This window comes from Microtus oregoni, unplaced genomic scaffold, assembly GCF_018167655.1.
Source record: "Microtus oregoni isolate MIOR12 unplaced genomic scaffold, Mior012 000070F_ref0000104, whole genome shotgun sequence".
NCBI classification, from domain to species: domain Eukaryota; kingdom Metazoa; phylum Chordata; class Mammalia; order Rodentia; family Cricetidae; genus Microtus; species Microtus oregoni.
Genome location: NW_024543977.1, coordinates 506733 through 527534, shown reverse-complemented (window position 1 = coordinate 527534; position 20802 = coordinate 506733). Strand labels below are relative to the sequence as shown.

The window sequence follows — 20802 nt, the reverse complement described above, 5'->3', positions numbered from 1 at the left end:
TACTCTGTGTCTTAGGGTTTCTATTGCCATAAGGAGACACCATGACCACAACAACTCTTATAAACTGTGGGGCTGGCTCACAGTTCAGAGGTTTAGTCCATAATCGCCATGGCAGGGAGCATGGTGGCACACATGGCGGATATGGTGCCGAGAGGTATCTGAGTTCTGCATCTGTACTTGTAGGCAGCAGGAAGTGAATGCCACAGTGGGCCTGACCTGAGCATCTGAGACCTCAGTACCTACCCCAGTGACATACTTCCTCCAATAAAGCCACACCTCCTAAGAGTGCCACGCCCAGTGAGCCTATGGAGCAATTTTCATTCAGACAACCATGCTCTGTTACACTACAACCCTCCAGTGTCTAAGCTTTGTATGTTCTTGAAATCACATTAGAAGAATGCTTGTGTCTATGTTTATCGGGAGATTGGTCCATTATTTTCTTTATCCAGTTTGGAATTAGGGTAATGCTGGTTTCACAGAGTGCATTTGAGAGTGTTCCTTTCTGTCTCATGGAGCAGTTTGAGGAGCACTGTGCCCTAAAGATTCAGTAGAACACAGCAGTCATTTGGGCCAGCCCTGGCTTTTCTTTTCATTGTTCTCTTAATGCACAAAGAGGAGACCCTAGATTTTGTTAACAAAATTATGTAATAAGAACAAACACTTTTGCTACCATGCTAAGAAGAACCAAGCTTACCCGCAGCACATGGGAGGAATAAACTGGGAGAAGGATGCTGATTAAATACAGATATCAGGTGCAAGAGTTAGGTATTGTGGGGGGGGGGGGGGTAAATAAGATAGTAGAGGCCCACCCAGTTTATTTAAGCCTTCAGACTGGGACATAAACTGTAGTATACTTAATTTGTATTTTAATAAATAAAGTTTGCTGAAGATCAGAGAGCAAAACAGCCCCACTGGTCAGCCTTACAGACCAGGTAGTGGTTTGGTTGCACACACTTTAATCCTAGTAGCCACACTAGTTTGTCATAGAAACCAGGCGGTAGTGGTGCACACCTTTAATCCCAGACCTAGAGAGTGATATAAGACAGGAGGAAACAGCTCTCAATCCCATTCTGAGGATTCCTGACGTCCATTTCAGACCGAGGTAGAGGTAAAAGCCAGTGGCTGGCTGTTTTGCTTTTCTGACCTTCAGGTTGAACCTCAATATCTGTCTCTGGGTTCTATTAATCGTGCTACAATAAACAGGATTGTGTTTAGCAAAGGTGAAAGAGTACCATTTATGAGGATGGAGTGGAAAAGGAATATTGGAAATGAATGTGGAACACTCAAGGAGGTCACCATCAGGTGGACAGGAAAGCAAAGGATGCCCTGCCCTGGTGGCCCCTCCAGACGCTAGAATAAATAACCCCGCAGCCTCTATTTGACACTTCTTCAGCCTGAAGGGTCTGCTTCTTTCTCTTGTGTTCTGCTCCTGAGCTAGATGAATGGCAGCTCCACTTACCCAAGCTTGCATAACTCGACAGCTGTCAGCTCGTCACTGGCGCAGACCATCACAGCCCAGCTGGCATGCCTTCGTACCTCATCATTCTTGGAGTGCAGGAGTTCAGTCAGGGGCTCCAGACCACCACAGTTCCTCAGCTACAACCAGAAACCACAGTTTACATGATAAGAGTATAGAAATGGGACAGGCGAACTACACCTACACCTGTAATCTTTGTACTCAGATGCTGGGGCAGCAGACTCCTGAGTTCAAGGCCAGCCTATATTACAGAGCAAGACCCTATCCCAAATCCCAGGGCTGTCCTGTCAATATGGTTCATGGACAAAGCACTGCCTGCCATGACTAGAACCCTGGGTACCATCCTCAGCAGGGCATGGAGGATAGAAAAATCAACATTCATACATTAGAAAAATCTCATTATTTGATTATGCAAAAGTTTCAACTGTGCAAAGACAATTTTAGAATGTGTCAGTTTAGAGTTATTAAATTCAGGGGGAAGTCTGCCAGTCTGTACAAGCATCTACTTTTCCATTCTAAGAAGCCCCAGGAAAGTCGTTCCAGAATTTTTCTGAATTTCCCTGGGATGAGGGGGAGGTGGTGGCCCATCTCCTCCCTGCAGTGTGGGAGAATATCTGTGCTTATCTACCCTGCACCTGAACATTGGAGATTCGTTTGGTCCTGACAGACATGAATGTGTCGCCTTACCCCTGAAGATGACTTTGTTCGTGTGATAAAAATCACAGCTGCTGAGCCTGGGAGACGACACTGCACTCTCAAGTAGTCTCAGTGTCGTTGCAAAGATTCTGACAAGAGGAAGACAGGAGTGCCAGAAGCAGAAAGGATAAGGTAGGATACAACGCTGCTGTGATAATCCATGAAGGTGGAAGACGGGACCATAAGCTAAAGCACGTGGGTGTCTCTAGAACCGTGGATCCCAGCCTTCCTAATGCTGCGAGCCTCATGTTGTAGTGACCCCAACCATAAAATTAACTTTAAACTGTAATTTGGGTATTGTTATGAATTGTAATGTAAATATCTGATATACAGGATATCTGATATGTGACCCCTGTGAATGTGTTGTTTGACCCCCAAAATGGTCCTGATCCACCGTTTGAGGACCACTGCTCTAGAAGCTGGAATGACCAATAAAATTGAGTACCCCCTCCCCCTCCAAAAAAAAAAGCCTTCTGGGAGAGCAGTACACTGGAAACTTCTTGATTTTAGTTCCTAAGATCTATTTTGGGTATCTGTCCTCTGTTTCTGTAAGTAATAGACTTTTCTTATTTTAAGCTGTGAAATGCTGGTAATTCCTCATAGAAGCACTAGGAAAGTAACACACACACACGTGTATGCACACAGACACACAGACACACAGACACACACACACACACACACACACACATACACACACACACACACACATACTGTGGCCAGAGTTCACTTAGAGTTTCTCTAAGCAGGCAAACACTACCCACAGCACATCACAGTCCAGGTCAACAGCATAGCCAAAGCTGTGATGGAACAGTTAGCAGAAAAGCGCTTGTGTTTTGTGATTTTTGCCATAAAAGAGTTGTTTCTTTGGGGACTAGAGAAGGGAAAGAGTAAGAAAGCTGGCTGGAGCTATGTCACTTATGTCACTAAATAATTTCGAGGGATGAAATTCCAAGTAGGAAAAGAAAGATCTGAAAGTGTGTTTGTCTTGTGTCTGAGATGCAATCCTACACTTTCTAAGTGTAGAGAAAAAAAAACATTCCAGAAAACAGTATTAAAGGAAGTACTCAAAGTCAAGAGCCCATGAAGCAATGATCCACATTCAAGCATTCTCAAGTTCAACACAGGGACTCCAGTGCATCCATGCATCACCACACAGAACTCACTGGTGCATCCATGCATCACCCACAGAACTCATAGGAGCATCCATGCATCGTCACACAGAACTCACTGGTGCATCCATGCATCACCACACAGAACTCACTAGAGCATCTGTGCATCACTGCACAGAACTCACTGGTGCATCCATGCAACACTGCACAGAACTCACTGGTGCATTCATGTGTCATCACACAGAACTAACTGGAGCATCCATGCAACACCACACAGAACTCACTAGAGCATCCATGCATCACTGCATAGAACTCACTGGTGCATCTATGCAACACCACAGAGAACTCACTGGTGCATCCATGCATCGTCACACAGAAATCCCTGGTGCAACCATGCAATACCACACAGAACACACTGGAGCATCCATGCATCACTGGACAGAACTCACTGGTGCATCCATGTATTGTCACACAGAACTCACTGGTGCATCCATGCATCACTGCACAGAACTCACTGGTGCATCCATGCAACACCACACAGAACTCAATGGTGCATCCATGCATCACTGCACAGAACTCACTGGAGCATCCATATATTGTCACACAGAACTCACTGGAGCATCCATGCAACACTGCACAGAACTCATTCGTGTTTCCATGCAACACCACACAGAACTCACTGGTACATCCGTGCAACACCACACAGACCTCAATGGTGCTTCCATGCAACATTGCACAGAACTCACTGGAGCATCCATGTAACACCACACAAAACTCACTGGAGCATCCATGCATCACCGCACAGAACTCACTGGAGCATTTGAAGCATGGCATGCTTAGGAAGCCAATTTTCTGACCATATTTATTTCTGGGTATAAAGCAAGATAGAAATCTAATGTGTGTTTTTTGGCAGAGAGCTAACTTATTAATTCCTCCATCCATTTATTTTCTCATTCATTTAACCTCTATTCATTAAAGAGGCATTATGAAAGTCAGGTGTGGAGGCCCACATCTATAGTTCCAGCTCTCATAGGGTAGAGGGGGAAGGGTGGTGAGCTCCAGGCCAGAGGCTAGCTCTGGTTATGTAGTGAGATCCTGAAGATAAATAATACATAAATAAACATTATGTATCATGTATATAGTAATTACTTGGACAATGGTCAGAAAATTCCATTCCTTTCCCCAAAGCTTGAAGGAGTTTATAATTTTTCCTTTAAGAAGCATAAAATGTGGAGTAGGAAGACAAGGAGAGACAGGGGGTGGGGAACGGCCCAGCCAAACTGAAGGGCTGGAAAAAAAAACTGGTAAAGGTGGTAGAGCTGGTTTTGAATGGGAAGAGGAATTTACCAGGTAGATAAAAGGGCAGACCACCTTTCCATGCAGAGAAACGAAGGAGGTAAAATAAGAGCGCACATTCACATGGGCTTGCAGACAGCGGGTATATCTGTATTGTGATATTCTAGGAAAAGCTGTTGCTTGGGCCGTTGGGCAGCAGTTGTGAGTCACACAGGGTTTTTGTATATAATGATCATTCTTACCTTCTGTGACTTTGCAATGGTGTAAGGAGGGTCACAGGCTAAAGGGCCAGTATGGGGAGGGAAGGCAGGAAAGAATCTTCTACAGTGTCCCAGGCAAAACAAAGCCTCTGCAAGTGCGGGATAGCATGGCCACAGCCCTGTCGCTTCTCACCAGATCGCCACCGTCCAACACAGTGCTGGCACTGGGTGGTAGGAAAATAAATACCCAGAGGCCAGCTGGATGCCCCCCTAGATGGGTAGGAAGAAACGGTGCCAACAGGAATGAGAGCAGGTAGAGAGGATTAGGTAGTGGTCTGAGCAGATGGAATGACTCCAAGCCACGTGCCGGTTCAGCCTCACCTCATTGCGGGCCTCCATATCACAGGCAGTGGCGGCCACGGTGAGCGCCGCCCTGCTCTGCACCACTGTGTTCGTGGAATGCAGCGGGCCCAGCAGCGCGCGCATCACTTCATGGCTCTGGATGATCGAGCGCAGAGGTTCCTGGATGGCCATGTTGGTCAGCACGGTGGCAGCATTGGCGATGGCTCCGTCCCGCTTGCTCGACAGGATGTTTATCAGTGGGTCGATGGCGTCGGCTTCTGCAGCCGCACTGTGCACAGCAGGGAGAAAGGATTGCCATTCTATCAGTTCAAGACAGTAACCCAGGAGTTTGTAACCGAGTTCACTCCAACAAGCCCGGAGAAGATTTTAGAGACAGGATGGTTTGTTGTGCACTGAACCCAGAATGGGGTGCTAGTGATGTAAGTGCTTTCTGAGGAAATTAATGAAATCAAATCATCATTTCTTTGGGTTGCAGAAAAATACATGACTAAAACCTTTCAGGTCTCTTAAATCCTAGGTGTTTGTTCGCTTATTTTCTTCAGTGAAGATGAAAACTGGGAGTCACCTGGGAAGAGTTTCAGTGAGGTGTCATCCTGATTTGGTTGCATGTCTTTGGGGCATTTTTTTTGGGGGGGGGTCATCCTGATTCTGATAATAGGGTTGAAAAAACTTCATCACTATGGGTGGCACCATTTCCCAGGCCTGGGATTCTGAACTGTACCAGTGTGGAAAGCCAGCTGAGCACTAACACCCATGTCTAACTCATAGCTGTCTGCCCTCGACTGTGGCTATGACCTGACGGGCGACTTCAGGTTCTGCCTTCACTTCCCCACAGCTGATGAACGGCAACTCCTCATACTTGACAAAGGAGTCATGCATTTTGACCAGGACATGTTTGTGATGGTTACAGATAAAAATATTCAATAGGAGGGGCTGCACTGTGTTAAGTGCCTGAAAAATAACCCAGGCAATAAGATTTAAGGAGCACACTGGCCCTAAAGGACCCACAGAGGCAAACCTGCCAGGGCTGTTATCACAGTTATGGGGACAGCAAGGAGTTCAAGGCCTGTCTGGAATATGAAGTGAGTTCAAATTTATCCTTGGCTACCTGATGAGCCAGTCTCAAAGGAAAAAGGAAAACAGGCAAAGGGGTCAGGAAAAGTAGCTTCCTGATAGAGTGCTTACCTAGCACATTCGTGGCTCTAGGTTTAATTCCACTAACACAAAATCACGTTAGCAACAACTATTCACCTAAATCATATTAGTAGAAGTCACTGAGACAACGAAACAACATCATCCCATACATTCAATAACAAACATCTCAAATTTGAACACCCTGAACTTATATTGGAAGTCTTCTTTTTCCTTTAGGATAGTAGAAAAACTGAAGAAAAAAGTAAATTTGTCTAATTTAGCCACCAGTGTCCCCGTGCACTTGATTTGGTAACATCATCTAGATTTGTTTACTAAGAGGGATGACCTGTCCTCAAAGACAAAAGTTATGACAATTGTCCTGTCCATCACAGAGCAGATGACAAGTGAAATCTGAGTAGGGAGCCCAATGGTCTCTGGGGAGAGCAGGCGGTGATGACCGTGTAAAGGAGTTCAGATGGAGAGAGAACAAAGCCCGGTTAATGATGGGCTGGCAGGCTTGACTCGCAGGTCTGCAGGTCCGCTTGCCTGCATCTTTGACTAATTAGGCCCGTCCCTCCAACATACTTGTTGCCCTCAAGGAGAAGGTGATACCCAGTTTCATTTCCATGTTGCTGCTTGCTCTTAGGATACAGTTGACCCTTCCTATGACATCTTCCATTCTTTAGAAAGATGTCAACAAAATTGACTTGTATAAACATGCTGGAAAGCCCCACATCGGAGCATAGTAGCTGGGGAGTCAATGTTTAGTTTCATTTTCTTGGGATAATTCTTAAGTGATCATTTGTTTTTATAAATAAGGAAGATTTTACACTTATCTTAGTTTAAGAGCTGAAAACCAAGCAATAAGAATAAATTAGGACTTACACATTTATCAGGAATTTTTTGTTTTTTGCTGATGTAATTTTTAGAGTTCACATACTGAATTTTAAGAAACTTTCTGTAGCGTGTGTGTCTCTGTGTGCACATGCCAGGAATAGAACTCACGCTTTCCCACAAAACTACCTCCCAACCCCTGGAAGTTCAAGTTCAGTGTAATTTTTCTAGTTGACAAACGCTGAAATCTTTTCAAAACTCCTCTTCTTTTGAGTAATTTTTTGACACTTGCAACCCAGCTCCTCATGTCAAATGTTTCAAATCTATAGCCACTACAAGTATACCTTGCCTAAGACACAAGATTCCTTTGTCAAGTTGTAGGGATTTTTATTCTTGGAAAATTAAAAGAGCACATATAATTTTATTTATTTATTTATTTAGTTGGTTAGTTGGTTAGTTATTTAGTTAGTTAGTTTCTCATGATAACAAGAACCTAAGAAATGGGGGTGGGGGTTGGAGAGACAGCTTAGTACTTAGGAACACTTACTACTTGCTTACTAGTTACTTGCAAAGGACTTGGTTCAATGGCTCAAAACCACCTGTAACTCCAATTCCAGGAGACTGAATGTCCTCTTCTAGTCTCCGAGAACCAGACATTCAAGTGGTACACAGAAACACAAGCAGGCAAAACACCAAACACAAAAAATCAAATGAAATAAAAATAATATAAAAGACTAAGCTTATATTTCGAAAGAAGAAGAGGAAAGGGAAGAAGAAGGAAAGAAGAGGAAGAAAAGGAAGAGGATGAGCAGAAGCAAGAGGAACAAGAATGAAACTAAGAAATAGCAGGTCAAGACTGAGGATTTCCATAAGGAATCCTGAGTTCTTGGTCCTTGTGCTCGGAGTTGGCATTTTATGGTAAAGACGTGCTTTGCCTTGGTTAGTAGACAGCTGCCTTCTGCTCTTTCCATGCTCTTTATGAAGACAATAAAAGAAGTCCATAAAAGCATAGCTGCTTAAAAATTCCAAGTTCCTGGTGCACAGAGGAAGATAACTTTTCCTGCCCTGAGCAGAACAGCCTCCCAGAGATAAAGTAAGCTCTCGTCCCTGGGAAGAAAGGTACACAGTGGACCTCCACCCTCTGCCTCTAGTTTATCTTCTGTGTAACTCTAGAAACAATCACTAAAATGAGTTTGTAGCAGGACACCAAACCCTTGTTGTCTAAAAACAAATTACAGGGATAAAAATAAAATGCAGCATTTGTATATTAAAAAATTATATTCATCGTATTTCTTTCAAACTCATGATATTGTTTTGCTTTTTCCTGTTTCTCATGTGGACATCCAGAGACCAAAGGCTGTCGTATTTTAAAACCATGTTTCAGCTTCTTTAATAACAGCATTACCCGAGTGAGAGAGACGGAAGTCACACTGCTGGATTAGGGGATCTGAAATTACAGGGCCATATGTCACTGCAATAGTTGGGAAATATTTTCTGATATTTACTATCATTCATTGCCATCCAGTTGGAGTTTACTCAAATGAGTTTAAGTGTAAATTTAAAAGAAAACAAGTTAACAACAAATATGGAGATGAATAAAAACATCTGTGTGTTTGTGTGAAGAGCCAAGGTGCAGTCTCACGCTCAGTGTGTTCACCCCAACCAGGCCCTGCCTATACTGCCCACTGCCGCAATTTCTCACCTCCACCCCTTCCTTTCTTCATTCTCCTGCTAAATCCAACCTGACCCCCTCTCATGTGGATTAGCACCACTACAGAAAGAAGGTCCACGCATTCAAATCATCCTTGACTTACACTTTAAGTTGGGATTTTTCAGAAGTTCCAGATATTCAATCAAATTCATACTACAGGTTTTCAATTGGAACATTCTTGCCAGGTTGGCAATATATCAACATATGCCATAATCCATTCCTTCCCTTCCCTGCCCACCTCCTCCCTACTCTACAGCGTGCTGTATCATGAGGCTATGATGTCAGGTAGATTAGGGGTATAAACGGCATTTGGGTTTAATTTAAGTTTTCAATGGATTTACGGAATTATAAACCCATCACGACACAGGAAACATCAATCAGTAAGTCCTAGTGTGTCTCACACTTTTTCAACCATTTCTCTATCTTACTGCTAATGCAAGGATTTTAAATTATAATCATACTGCCTACCCCAGACTTTCCCGGTTTCTCATTGCCAGAATAAATCCCCGATCACCACACAGTTTCCAAAGCTCTGGACACCTGTCTCTGTCTCCCTCTGTTGCTCCGAGCTCACTCCTCCCCTGTTCCTGCTGCTGGGTGTCCCCTCAGCACACTTCCCACTTCTGGCATCCTTCTCTTTTGGGTAATCCCTTTTCAGTTTGGCACAAGTGGCTTTTCTTCAAGAAAGGGTTTCTAGATGCCTCAGTTCTTTTTTAAAACTTGAACTTGAACCTTTATTAAATGTATGCATTTCTTTTTGTTCAGAAAACTATGTTTTGTCACAAACATTCACAATCCAACACAGCAAAATATAATTATTTCACAGCATTTTTCAAGGAATTCAGCAGATTTTCACTGCAGTTCCCAAAGCAATCAAATAAAAAACAAACAAACAAATATCCAAACAAAACAACAGCCAAAAACAACAAGCCCACCCTCCAAAAAATGGCTACTAGATTTCACTAAGGAAAAAATTCCATTATACCCATGGCATCAACTGCTGGCTTGCAATGCTTTTTCCCAGTATTTGCTCACACCAACGTTCCCTTTGCCCTAAACACCCTTCCCCAATCCCTCCTGCATTCTGCCTGAAGAACTGCATCTCCTCTGATAGCAGTTCAGCTGCTCTGTGCTGTCCTGGTGTGACCTCTTTCTCAATTACCCCCTTCCCAGCTGGGCCTACTGTCTACTACAGACTTCTTAGAGCCGGTTTGCCCCTTATTTGATTTGTATCTCCAGTTTTGGGGAGACCAAACTATTTTTTTACGCTTTGGATTAACTCAGGGTAGTGAAGAAAACTTTTGGGTGTGTTGAGAAAGGACAAAGAGGGAGCTAACAATGGGCAATGTCCACTTTCTTTGTCTAGGTTGACCTTGATGGAGGTCAGTCCATCCAATCCTCACCACAGTGCTCTTTTATTGAGACAGCTTTTAGATGAGGTTCAGTAATGGACTTTTACACTTTAAACAAAGCATATCTTAGGAAGCTGCTCGTTCCTTATACCTGAGGAGTCCCTGTTTTTGCAATGATTCTGAGTGTGCCACAAAGCTGCACCATTGGTTCTGGAATTGGATCTTTCTGCTGGTTTGAGAGTCGTGTTCAACAGATCTGTAATGACTGGTTACATGAATCAAGGGTGACCTTGGGCACTCTGGAAATCTGTTTAACAGAGCCCACATACAGGGTAAAATGTGGAACCTGGAAGAACAGATGGTAATGTTGGCAATAAGAACCTTGTTTGTTAACAGCGATTACAACCATTCGCATCAGCATGACTTTTCATATGTCTTCGAGTTTTGTCGCACCAAGGAGGACATATTGGCACAGCCAGGCTTCAGTGGCACACTCTGCATGGCTTAGGAGGACACCTGTAGCTATGCCAGCTGACAGGAGACCTGTGCAGGTAAAGCCCAGGACCCACTGACCAGTAGGCAGTGGGACATCTCCTGGTTACCACAGCCAGAGCTAGAATACAGAGGGCAGAAGTCCTGACTCTCTCTTTCTGTTCCTCATGGCTTTTAATGATCCAAAAACTGTGGTGTTGGGCTGGAGAGATGGCTCAGCTGCTGAAGGCGAAGCTTGAAACCAAAAGACAGAAAGTGTGATACACTGTTTCAGAGTTGAGAACAGAGATCACCTGGTGGTCGCCCTCAGCTTCAGAATGCCAGCACACACACCCAAACTGCAGCTGCATACCAAGGCTGACAAAACCAGCCCAGAAGAGTTCTTCTTTTAAATAATGTTTAAAGAACCCTTGGCTCTAAAGGGGGAAATCACAATTGCAGACATATGCTTAAAATGAAAGATTTTAAAGTAGAAGATGATTATTATAAGGTAAACGCTAGCCACAAATACAGATGCAATAAAATACTCAGAAATATGGGAATGAAAACTGTTTGTATGGTAATGATCTGCCTTGGCTGTTGCTCTGAGGCTTCAAGAATGTTCTTTTCTTACAGCTTCTCTGACATTAAGGTTTCCATGCAATCTATGAAGAACTATGTTTACAAGTTCTTCACATAGTTCTATGAGGAGCTATGCAATCAAGTGTGCTAGCCCAGCACGTCCACAGACATCCCAAATTGTTTTTGTTACAGATCTGGAGGCAGTCGATCAAAGTCCAAGGGAATCAAATGTCATTTTCTTACACACAGTGACGAGGGGTATTTATTGACCTATCTAGTCGATCACAATTCTTCACTTCCCTACAAGTCCGCTGCCCTCTCAAAAGCCGGGCGGCTCTGCAGTAATTAGCTACCCGCCACAGGAGAGAACAACTTCTTCATTTCACGTGGCTGCCTCAGCTCCTAATAAAATAGGAATGATGGCCAAGGTGTTTGGCTGCTCAGAATAAATGGTTTTGCAGTTATCAAGTGTTTCTGCTTCCTCTGGAAATTGGTTTGTAATATCAGTAAATGACATGGAATAGCATCCCATGGTAATTAAAGATATCATTTTCTTTTCTTAATAAGGACACTGGATATTCTAACATGACTGAAAAAAAATGCAAATCCGCAGCACTGAGCTATGTCCTCTTCCTTGGTTAGTTAGCTCCATGCAGGTCCCTGGGACCCCTCTTAAGACCACAGAGTCGTGTTTCTCTTTATGACACATGATGTTTTGCTTCAGCTACAGTTGGAAATTAGTCTTTTAAGACAACTGCTGTGCTAATGCTCGCTTGCAATCCTGGCACTTGGGAGGCTAACATAGTACGATTGGGATAGCCTGGGCTACTTGCCATGCTCTCAAAATTAAAATATAATAGTTTTGTGCTGACATCTCCCAGAGGCAAGCTCAAGGAATGCAGGTCCCCAGGACCTTTGACTCCATTCCTACCGTATCTCTATGGCTGGAGCAACACCTTACACAGAAAGCACTGGGAGAAAGCAGGGATGTGATCATGAAAGAATCCATCCTAAGATCAAAGGTGCATGGATAAATGACAACACGTCATAGAGAGGGGCAGCCCCTCAAGACCCTATTGGAAGACATTTCTGCAGAGAAGAGACTATTGGAAGAGACGGAATACCTGCCAAACCGAGTGGTTCAGAGGTCCAAACCAGTGCGCAATCTACAGTCCAGCTATTATTTTCTAGCTGAGGAAGAACCAATCCAGATGGACAGAAAGTGTTCATCTGTTCGCTTGCTTGAAGCCTTGTTTCCTATAGACCAGGTCACTTCAGCTCACTATGTAGTCAAAGAAGACCTTACGCTCCCAATACCCCCTCCCCACCTCCCGGTGCTGGGATCACAGCCACACGCCATCCTGTCCAGATATCAGTGTTTCAAGCATTACAATCTTTTCAGAAGACAATATTTTCTGTGACTGGCCTCCCTCTCCAAGAAAAGCAAATGTGGAGTCTGCTTGCTTCACTTTGATGTTGTTCAAGGAATGAGAGAGGAGGAGAGGCAGAGAAGATGGGGGGGGGGAGAGAAGAGAGAGAGAGAGAGAGAGAGAGAGAGAGAGAAGGAGGGAGGGAAGCAAAGGAGTCTGGGGAGAAAGATAGATGGAGGGGGAGCAAAGAGAAAGGAAAGAAAGGGACTGGAGACGCAGACTGAATTCTGCATAAAGGACAAGAGCCTCCCACACCCGCCCAGCCACAGACTGATATCAGTGTTTCAAGCATTACAATCACGGTGGAGACACCGTGGAGACAAGCTGCCAGAGTGGGGAGAAGGACCGTGGCTCCAGGGAAGACCGGCAGACTGTGGTCTCCGTGCAAGTGTCCTGCCCACTACCTGGGGTAACCCAGGGAAGTGCCGTGCCTCTACTCTCTCATGAACACATGACAGTGACAAGGACAGTCCTTCACACATACGACTGCTGTCAGATCCAAAGATACACTCCACTGGGGTACTTGGCTAAACACCTGCCCATGACTGTCAGCTCCCAACAGCAGCAGAATATCCATTAGCCACTGGCAGGCGGATTTTTGTAGATCACGGGAAAATAAGACCACATTTCAGCCCTTGTATGTGACAACGAAACCTTCATTATTCAGACAACTTTTCAGCCAGCCAAAATACATCTGCGGGACTAGAAAAGAGGCTGCTTCTTCAAGATCAGACCAGAGCTTTTCCACAGAGGGACAGTTAATCAGCGGTAAGGGACTATTTCCGAGTGGAGAAAAACCATGGGGAATTATTAATATGAAAAGTCAAGGGTGACTACAAGCTAACGTATAGCTTTAAATAGGATTCAAATTAAAAGAGAAATAATCTAAGCCTATCCAATCTGTTTGATAATTTTCTGTGTAAGTCAGTAATGCCGGAAACCAGAGAGTACCAGCAACTTTAAAATGTTATGCAAATATCAGCCCTGCTCTGCAGGTAATAAAAGCAGCGCGGATAATTTTCTAATTGAACATTTTATGAGATTCATTGAGCCTCACAAAACTGGTAGCTAATCAAATTCAAATTGTTTGTCAAGGTCTGGCAAGCATCCGCCGACGCAAAGCATGTGGGGGGAACACAGCGGTTTTATTGAAAACTGAGTTTTTCAGTCTTGGTACTTTTAACTTCAGTATGACTTTTCCCCAGCCTATATAAGCAAAGTAATGACAAGATTCTACCATGTGGACAGGAATAGGGAGCTAAGGGTCTACCAGAGAAACAGCCACTCGGTAAACTTGGACAAAAGGAATACAGGAATAATTAATTCATAAGCATACCATGAAGATTTTTTCTGTTTTATCACTTAAATACAAAGCATTTTTTACTTTATTTATCATAAACATGTCTGCGCCATGGCATGCGTGTGCAGGTCAGAGGGCAACCCTTGAGCATCTTATCTCTGCTTCCACTAGGTCAGACCTGGGCACTGAACTCAGGATATGGGGGCTTAGTGACAAGTGTCTTTACCTACTGTCCAATCGTGGGGGCTCTTAAAGGATTTCTAAATTACCAAGCTCTTTGAAATATCATCATTAATTTTAAAAAAGTTCTCCAAACAAAAACCAACCCTCCTAAACCAGCTCAATTTGTGTCACATGTCACTTATATTGGGAGACTGCCAAGCTTCTAGAATTTTACAACAAATTTACACAAAATTTTTAAATAATCTTTTCTATTACAATGGTATTCATTAGTGTCTATTGCTCAAACGTGCTGCGTTTGTCCCCGTGATAACACAGCATGACAGAAATTCAGTCACCGCTAGAAAAAAAAAAAGTGTCAAAACATTTTGAAATGATTGCACCTCAGAAAGGGACAAAGACAGACACAAACATCTGCTAGCCATGTAGTTAGCAGTAAAATACTATCACAATGAAATGCTTTCCAGATCACAATCTTTTAATAATGTTCCAAAAATATTATTTTAGACTCACCAGAGTGTTTCAAATTAAATTAGTGTGGGTTTCATTAAAACACAGAGCGAGCGATCCATTTTTGCCCCTCCCCCAACTTCCTCCTGAGTCGCCACTAGGGGGCAGTAGGAAGACGCGGTTCCTGGCGCTGTGGGTGAAGGGAAATCACACAGAAAACCTATTTCTTCAGAACGCTACGCGACAAAGACAATAACTGCGCAGCTTGGGCTCTAGGTCCGACCCACACATCAAACCTATGCGCTGAGTTTGCGCCTTTCATGGGTCATTTCGATGGCCAATGTTTCTTTAAGTGTTTTGAGTCCCGAGATTACTTATCCTAAGTGAATCTGAGTGTTGCGGAGAAGTGGGTCTAGTGGCAATTCTCAAAGGACGACAGCACACAAACGCAGCGTCCCTGCCTGCAAGGGATGCCGAGGGAGAAGGGAAGGCGTGGCATGTGGCCACTTTAACAGACGTGTTTTGTTGCATTCTTGTCTTCAAAAAAACCGGTCATTGCTCGCTCTGTTACAGCCATCATTCTACAATAAAATATTGGCTGCTCTAAGGATAACCAGTCCCACATCTACAAGTTAAAGACATAACAAAGAAACGGTAAAATAAATAAACACAGCATATTATATTAACGTCCACCTCCAGCTTTATTTAATTGGGTAATAATTTTTTAACCTTACACACATACACCCTTTCGGCCAGAGATAATTCCTGCTTCAGCTTAGCCCGTCCCTGACTATATGACAGGACTGTCACATCGCATGGTCACTAAGTGAGTCCTGGCTTGTCTTGAGACATATTGATGAGGTACTGACTTTTTCAATAGTATATGAAAAGACTATCCCGGGGATGCATCTAAATATTTTTCTCCACATATTATATCGTTCTCTTAGACAAGATAGCAAATAATCTTCATGAGCATTAAAGTGGTGTTGCCTGTCTTCCCCCAGCTTTATTTAAATTTAAGATTTTTTTCTTTATTTCTGTATTAGTCAAAAGAAATTTTAAGCCGATACTACAAAACGACCAGCCATTCATCCTGACATGGATAGACAGCTGAAACTGTCTGAATGTTAACAAAGCACTCTCTCAGCTACATCCATGAAATGTGGTCACTCTATCCCTGCCTTACCCATCACCAGCTCCTGTGTCCCTGCCAGAGCTCACACAAAAGCAGAGCTCCCCGCAGAGACGAGCTTGCCTCTGCTGTTTCCAAGGCTGGAGCTGGCCTGACATCTAATCAATGTATTATTTTTTTAAGTGACTAGTCTAGATGCTGCAGTTCAGAATTTCTGGAGTTGCTGCTCGTGTGGACAGTGGAGAAGCTGTACAAGAAGCTGAAATTTTCACAGGAGGATGGGGACGAAGGGGTTAAAAACTCCTTTAAAATTCTCTTTAAGGAGAAAAGGTGGGGTGTCTATGAAGAATCAAGGTAAGTGTGGTTGAAGTGTGTTGTCTGTGAAGAGTCAAGCCTTGATTATCAGTTTTCATCTCTTAGGTATTAAAGTGATTGTAGTTATTGCTTTCTATATTCATTCACTGCTATTTGCTAATATTTTTAATAAAATGGTATCACTTTAAGATGCCCAACCAACATTTATACTTACTTTCAAATCTCCATGGTTTATCAAAGGGGTAAATTTAGTTAGCAGTGCAAACGGAAATGAAGGGTACCAAATCCTTTCTGTTCTCAGGGCAACTCCGAAAACTCTACTTCTGATGGGATCCAACAGATGGCAGTGACGTTATAAATTGTTTAAAATATCCTCATTACATATAGAACCAGCCACTCAGAAGGACATCAACCACAAATCATTCTGTCTGCACTTGGATAAATTATTTAAAAAATTGAAATGATTAATTGCGTAGAAAAGTACAGAGTAAATAAAACATGAAATTCAACTGAAGATATTTCCTATGTCCAAAAATTAATAGCTTCTCATTTCCAAAAATCATTACACACAGAGGACTGTCAAGTAGATTAGCAGCACGCCAAGAAAGGCAGCTGTGCCGAGTGAACCAGGGGCTACCTGTTCCCACTGCTGCTTCAGCTCCGTTTCCGTCCTCTCTTCTAGCTGGGCTTGTTTCCATTTCTCCTATTTTATTTGCTCCTTTCACCTCTTCACCGGTGACTCTGGCAGTTCTCACCTTTAACTCTCAGCTAAGACTTTGATTCTGTTTGTAGCTTCGCACTCATTAACCTTTATTCGCAGAAAATAAAGGACTGAAGGCAAGACCAGAAAGCTTGGGGAGGGAAGACGCTATTGACCTGGGGTGTCCTCTGGGACCCAAGTGATGCTTTCCCTGGACATGACAACCTTGGGGGCTGCTTCGGTTTGTTTGGTGGTAAAGAGCTCTCTAAGCAGGTACTGATTTTCTATGAGGCGTGCGTATCCACACATTTAATGCCTCCACGAACAAGTCAACAGTTGGTAATACTCTCAAGTAAAACAACGAAAATGTGCGTAGCATAATTTGTTTCTATATAATTTTATTACATCAAGATACACAAACAACTTACATTTATGTAGGCAAACTAAGCCCATTTTATTGCTTATTAAAATAGTCACTACATCTTCTTTACTTGACCCAAAAGAGTTATTAACCAAAACTCGATATAGGAAGAGAGAAATGTCTTTACTTTAGTATTTACTGGTATTTTAATACCAGTGAATCTTGTCAAACTGAAATTTTGAAAAAAGGTCTATGTAAATCAATGCCCATCTGATTATTTTGACTATGACTCTGTTTTTAAACGTGTGTTTAACTGCCACCCTTTTAAAAATCACCAGTATACAACACTAAACCAAAATTGCTAAACAAGCTTTACAACACAAATCTGTAGACTATATGCAGCAAGAGACTAGAAGAACATGTGTTTGCTTTCCTTCTATTTAAGGGATTAAAGTGTGCTTTAGACACCACTGCTTGCATGTTTCAAATAAAGTGTGTAATTGTACTAGTGAGAAATCTTGCCATGAGTCCTGCTCAAGTTGGATCTAACAAGTTAGTAACAACTGCTCCAGGGAGGACATAGGAAGTGCCTCTTTCCAGTTCTGTCTTCATACAATGCTATATTCGCCTCCTCCCATCTGCCTGTCTCTCTTTCTCATGTGGGTGTGTGAGTGTGGGTGTGTTTTCACTCAAACCTTTTAAAAATGAAAACTAACCAAACAACGCTGTATGCACATTTAGATTTTAGGTGGTAGCTTAGATTTTAAATCTCCTCCCTTAGAATTTGCCTCAAGTTCTGGAGGAATCACAGGAACTAGGAACAAAAACCAGGAGAAGTACATTCAAAACGCTGATTTCCTATGGTTAGCAAATGATGTTCTCAGACGACTCGTGAAAGCAGACAAAGTCCATTCAAGCCAAGTGTTCTATTTCAAATACTCAATACTGCACATAATATTTGGTGGGGAAGATTGTGCTTGTGTGCGTGCATGCGCGTGTGTGTGAGTGAGTGTGTGTGTGTGTGTGTGTGTGTGTGTAAAATCTAAGTCCATACTCTCTCTTGGCAATGCAATACAAGGTATAGGATGCCCATAAGGAAAAGGAGGGCGGGTGTAGTTTAATTTTACTTAAATGTATTCTTTGTCCAGAGTCTAGTAATGTTTTCTTTTCAGTACAATACCCACTTTGTCTAGAAGGCTGTTCCTGGGAGTCAGATTGGTTAAAGACGAGGGAAGTCAGAGAGGAACTACCCAGAGTTTTAAAGGGACCCCTTTTAATGTGCTATTAGTTGTGTCTAAAATCCTGATTTTTTTAAAAAAAAATCAGCTATGTTTTCTTTATCATCTGTCCCCTTTGCAAACAAACCACACGAAACACTACAAAACAAACAAATGCCTTGGATTTGTATGTAAAACAAAGATTACTTCTAGTTTCAAACTCCCATATTTTAGTAGTGTTCCATTTAATCTCTTACAAAAAGAGAAGACAAAAAGGGAGTTCAAATACAGTCTTAAATTATTCTTTTGTCTTGGTTTGTTTTTAAGGTTTTTTAACTATACGCCCATCACATCCCAGTTTCAAAGCCGCTCCCTGACTTGTCTTGTTCGTTGACATTTCCAAGATGACCTCCTGTATTTCATTTCCACAGCTTCTGGTATAGAAACCCCAGGCTCTTCTGTTAAAGGACTGGGGGCTGGCTGCCACTGGCTCCCCCTTCCAATATTCTCCAGTAATCCTCTGGAGCCATTTCTTCCAGCTCACCATCTTCATCTTCATTAGGAGCCGCTCCTACTCCAAGTCTGGATGTTAGCATAGGCTTACTTGACCCAAGTCTGACGGAGACAGCAGATGACTCCTTTAGTGTTCAACTGCCGAGGTAAATATCAGTTTGGAGATCTTGGTGGGATTTTCTGGAGACGGATCACTCTTCAACCCTCCCCAGCCCCGACTGGAACTTCTCTCCCTTCCCGGTCCACCCAGAAATATTTTTCAGTGGGTTTCATCTTCTTAGGGTCCTCCAGCAGCCTCAGTTTACCTGTTTTCGCAACTGCCACTTCCCCATCACACTAAACTTTCCATTTCTCACTTTGGGTGACATTTTCATTTTTGTTTTTTAAATCTCACCCCCCTCCCACCTCCACCCCATGTGTGGGACAATGCTGTTCTAGAGACTTGGGATGTGTTGACGAATAAAGAGAGAAAGACTGCCCCCTCCACAGATCTAGTGATAGTGGGAGACACTAGAAACAGCAATCAAGCTAATAGGCTAGCCACACAGGATGGGAGGCAGAACGTGAATGAGGGTGGGCAGTGGATAGTAGTGTTTCGATTGCACTGGTAGCAGTGGTAGAAAGCTTTCCCAAGGGGATTTGAACAGTGACTTTGCTTTCTAGAAAAACATTCTAGGCAAGAGGACTGTGAGTTCAAAACGCTCCAGGAAAAATACTCTTGGAACTGGAAGGGACTTCTAGAACATATTTTATGGCCTATTTTACTCTTGGTTGTTTTCTGCAACAATGTTTTAATTTGTAAGTGTGTTATTGAAGTAAGCTACAATCTCATTTACGAGAACTTGGCAGGTGGGCTAGACAGGGCCTCTGAGAAGCACACCCTCCTTTATGGCTTTCATATAAAATTGGATAAGGCTAGTTACTTGGCACCCAGGCTTCTGATTCACAGAACGACAGGGATTTCAAGGGAATTTTGGCAGGGAAGAAGTTAAGGAGTCAGCCAGACAGGTCCAAGCAGAAACTGAAGATGAATGAATGCAGCCTTCCAACAAAGGGCCCAGAGAAACTCTGGAAACCCTGGGAGACCATTCCCCCAGAATCTGCACTCAGTGGGGCTGAATGGTCTTCATGCCCCCTAAGGGTTCAGGGAAAACAGTTCTTCTGAGAAGTTCAGTCTCTGATTCAACTAGGCTTTCACCTTCCGGCCCTACCCCCACCCCCACCCACCATGGCCTCAGTAGCCTGGTAAACACAAGGGGAGAATGGGAGCAATTTAGAATTGGCTCAGAGGTTAAGAGCATTGCCTGCTCTTCCAAAGGTCCTGAGTTCAATTCTCAGCAACCACATGGTGGCTCACAACCATCCGTAATTGGCTTCTGGCCTGCAGCATACATGCAAGTAGAATGTTGTGCACATAATAAATAAATAAGTCTTTAAAAAAAAAAGGATCTTTCCATTTAAATTCATTGCAAACTGTTTAAAGTGTTATTCTGTGAAGAAAGAAAGACTGACCGGTCTAGAAAGCTTGAGCATCCCTGAAGCCACATTCCCAGAGACCATCGACCAGCAGTCCTGGAGCCCTTCAGGGGTTTCAAACCTTCCACAAAGGGGTCTGGATGGGCTTGGTATTTGCTGTTGAGAAAGTCTCCCATCTACAAATCACTGCTAAAGGTAAATGTGTTTTCATGTGAGATATGAGACACATGGTAGCCTGAGATCAAATATATTAGATGAAAAATTGATTTATAGATAGCTTATAAAATTCCACTTTTAGATCATAAAAATTTGAATGAAAAAGCATTTATCCTTTTTACAAAAAGAGTCACTGCCAAGTATAGCTCTCCTGGCTATTTCTTCTTTTCCTCCTCCTCCCTTTCCTCCTCCTCCTCTCTCCTCTTTCTTCTCCCTTTTCCTTCTCCTTTTCTTTTTCTTGTTTGGCATCATTTAATTTAATTGAATTAATATCATTTTACCCATAC

General features: G+C 43.0%; 1 protein-coding gene across 1 annotated transcript in view; it reads right to left on the bottom strand.

Moving 5' to 3' along the window:
- Positions 1-20802, bottom strand: part of Armc3 (armadillo repeat containing 3) — a 97105-nt gene that overhangs the window by 19860 nt on the left and 56443 nt on the right. The window contains exons 11-12 of the mRNA XM_041641606.1: positions 5160-5409; positions 1460-1596 (exon numbers count right to left, since the gene is read on the bottom strand). Of these exons, the coding sequence (XP_041497540.1) occupies positions 1460-1596; positions 5160-5409 (387 nt within the window). The remainder of the gene's footprint in view (positions 1-1459; positions 1597-5159; positions 5410-20802) is intronic.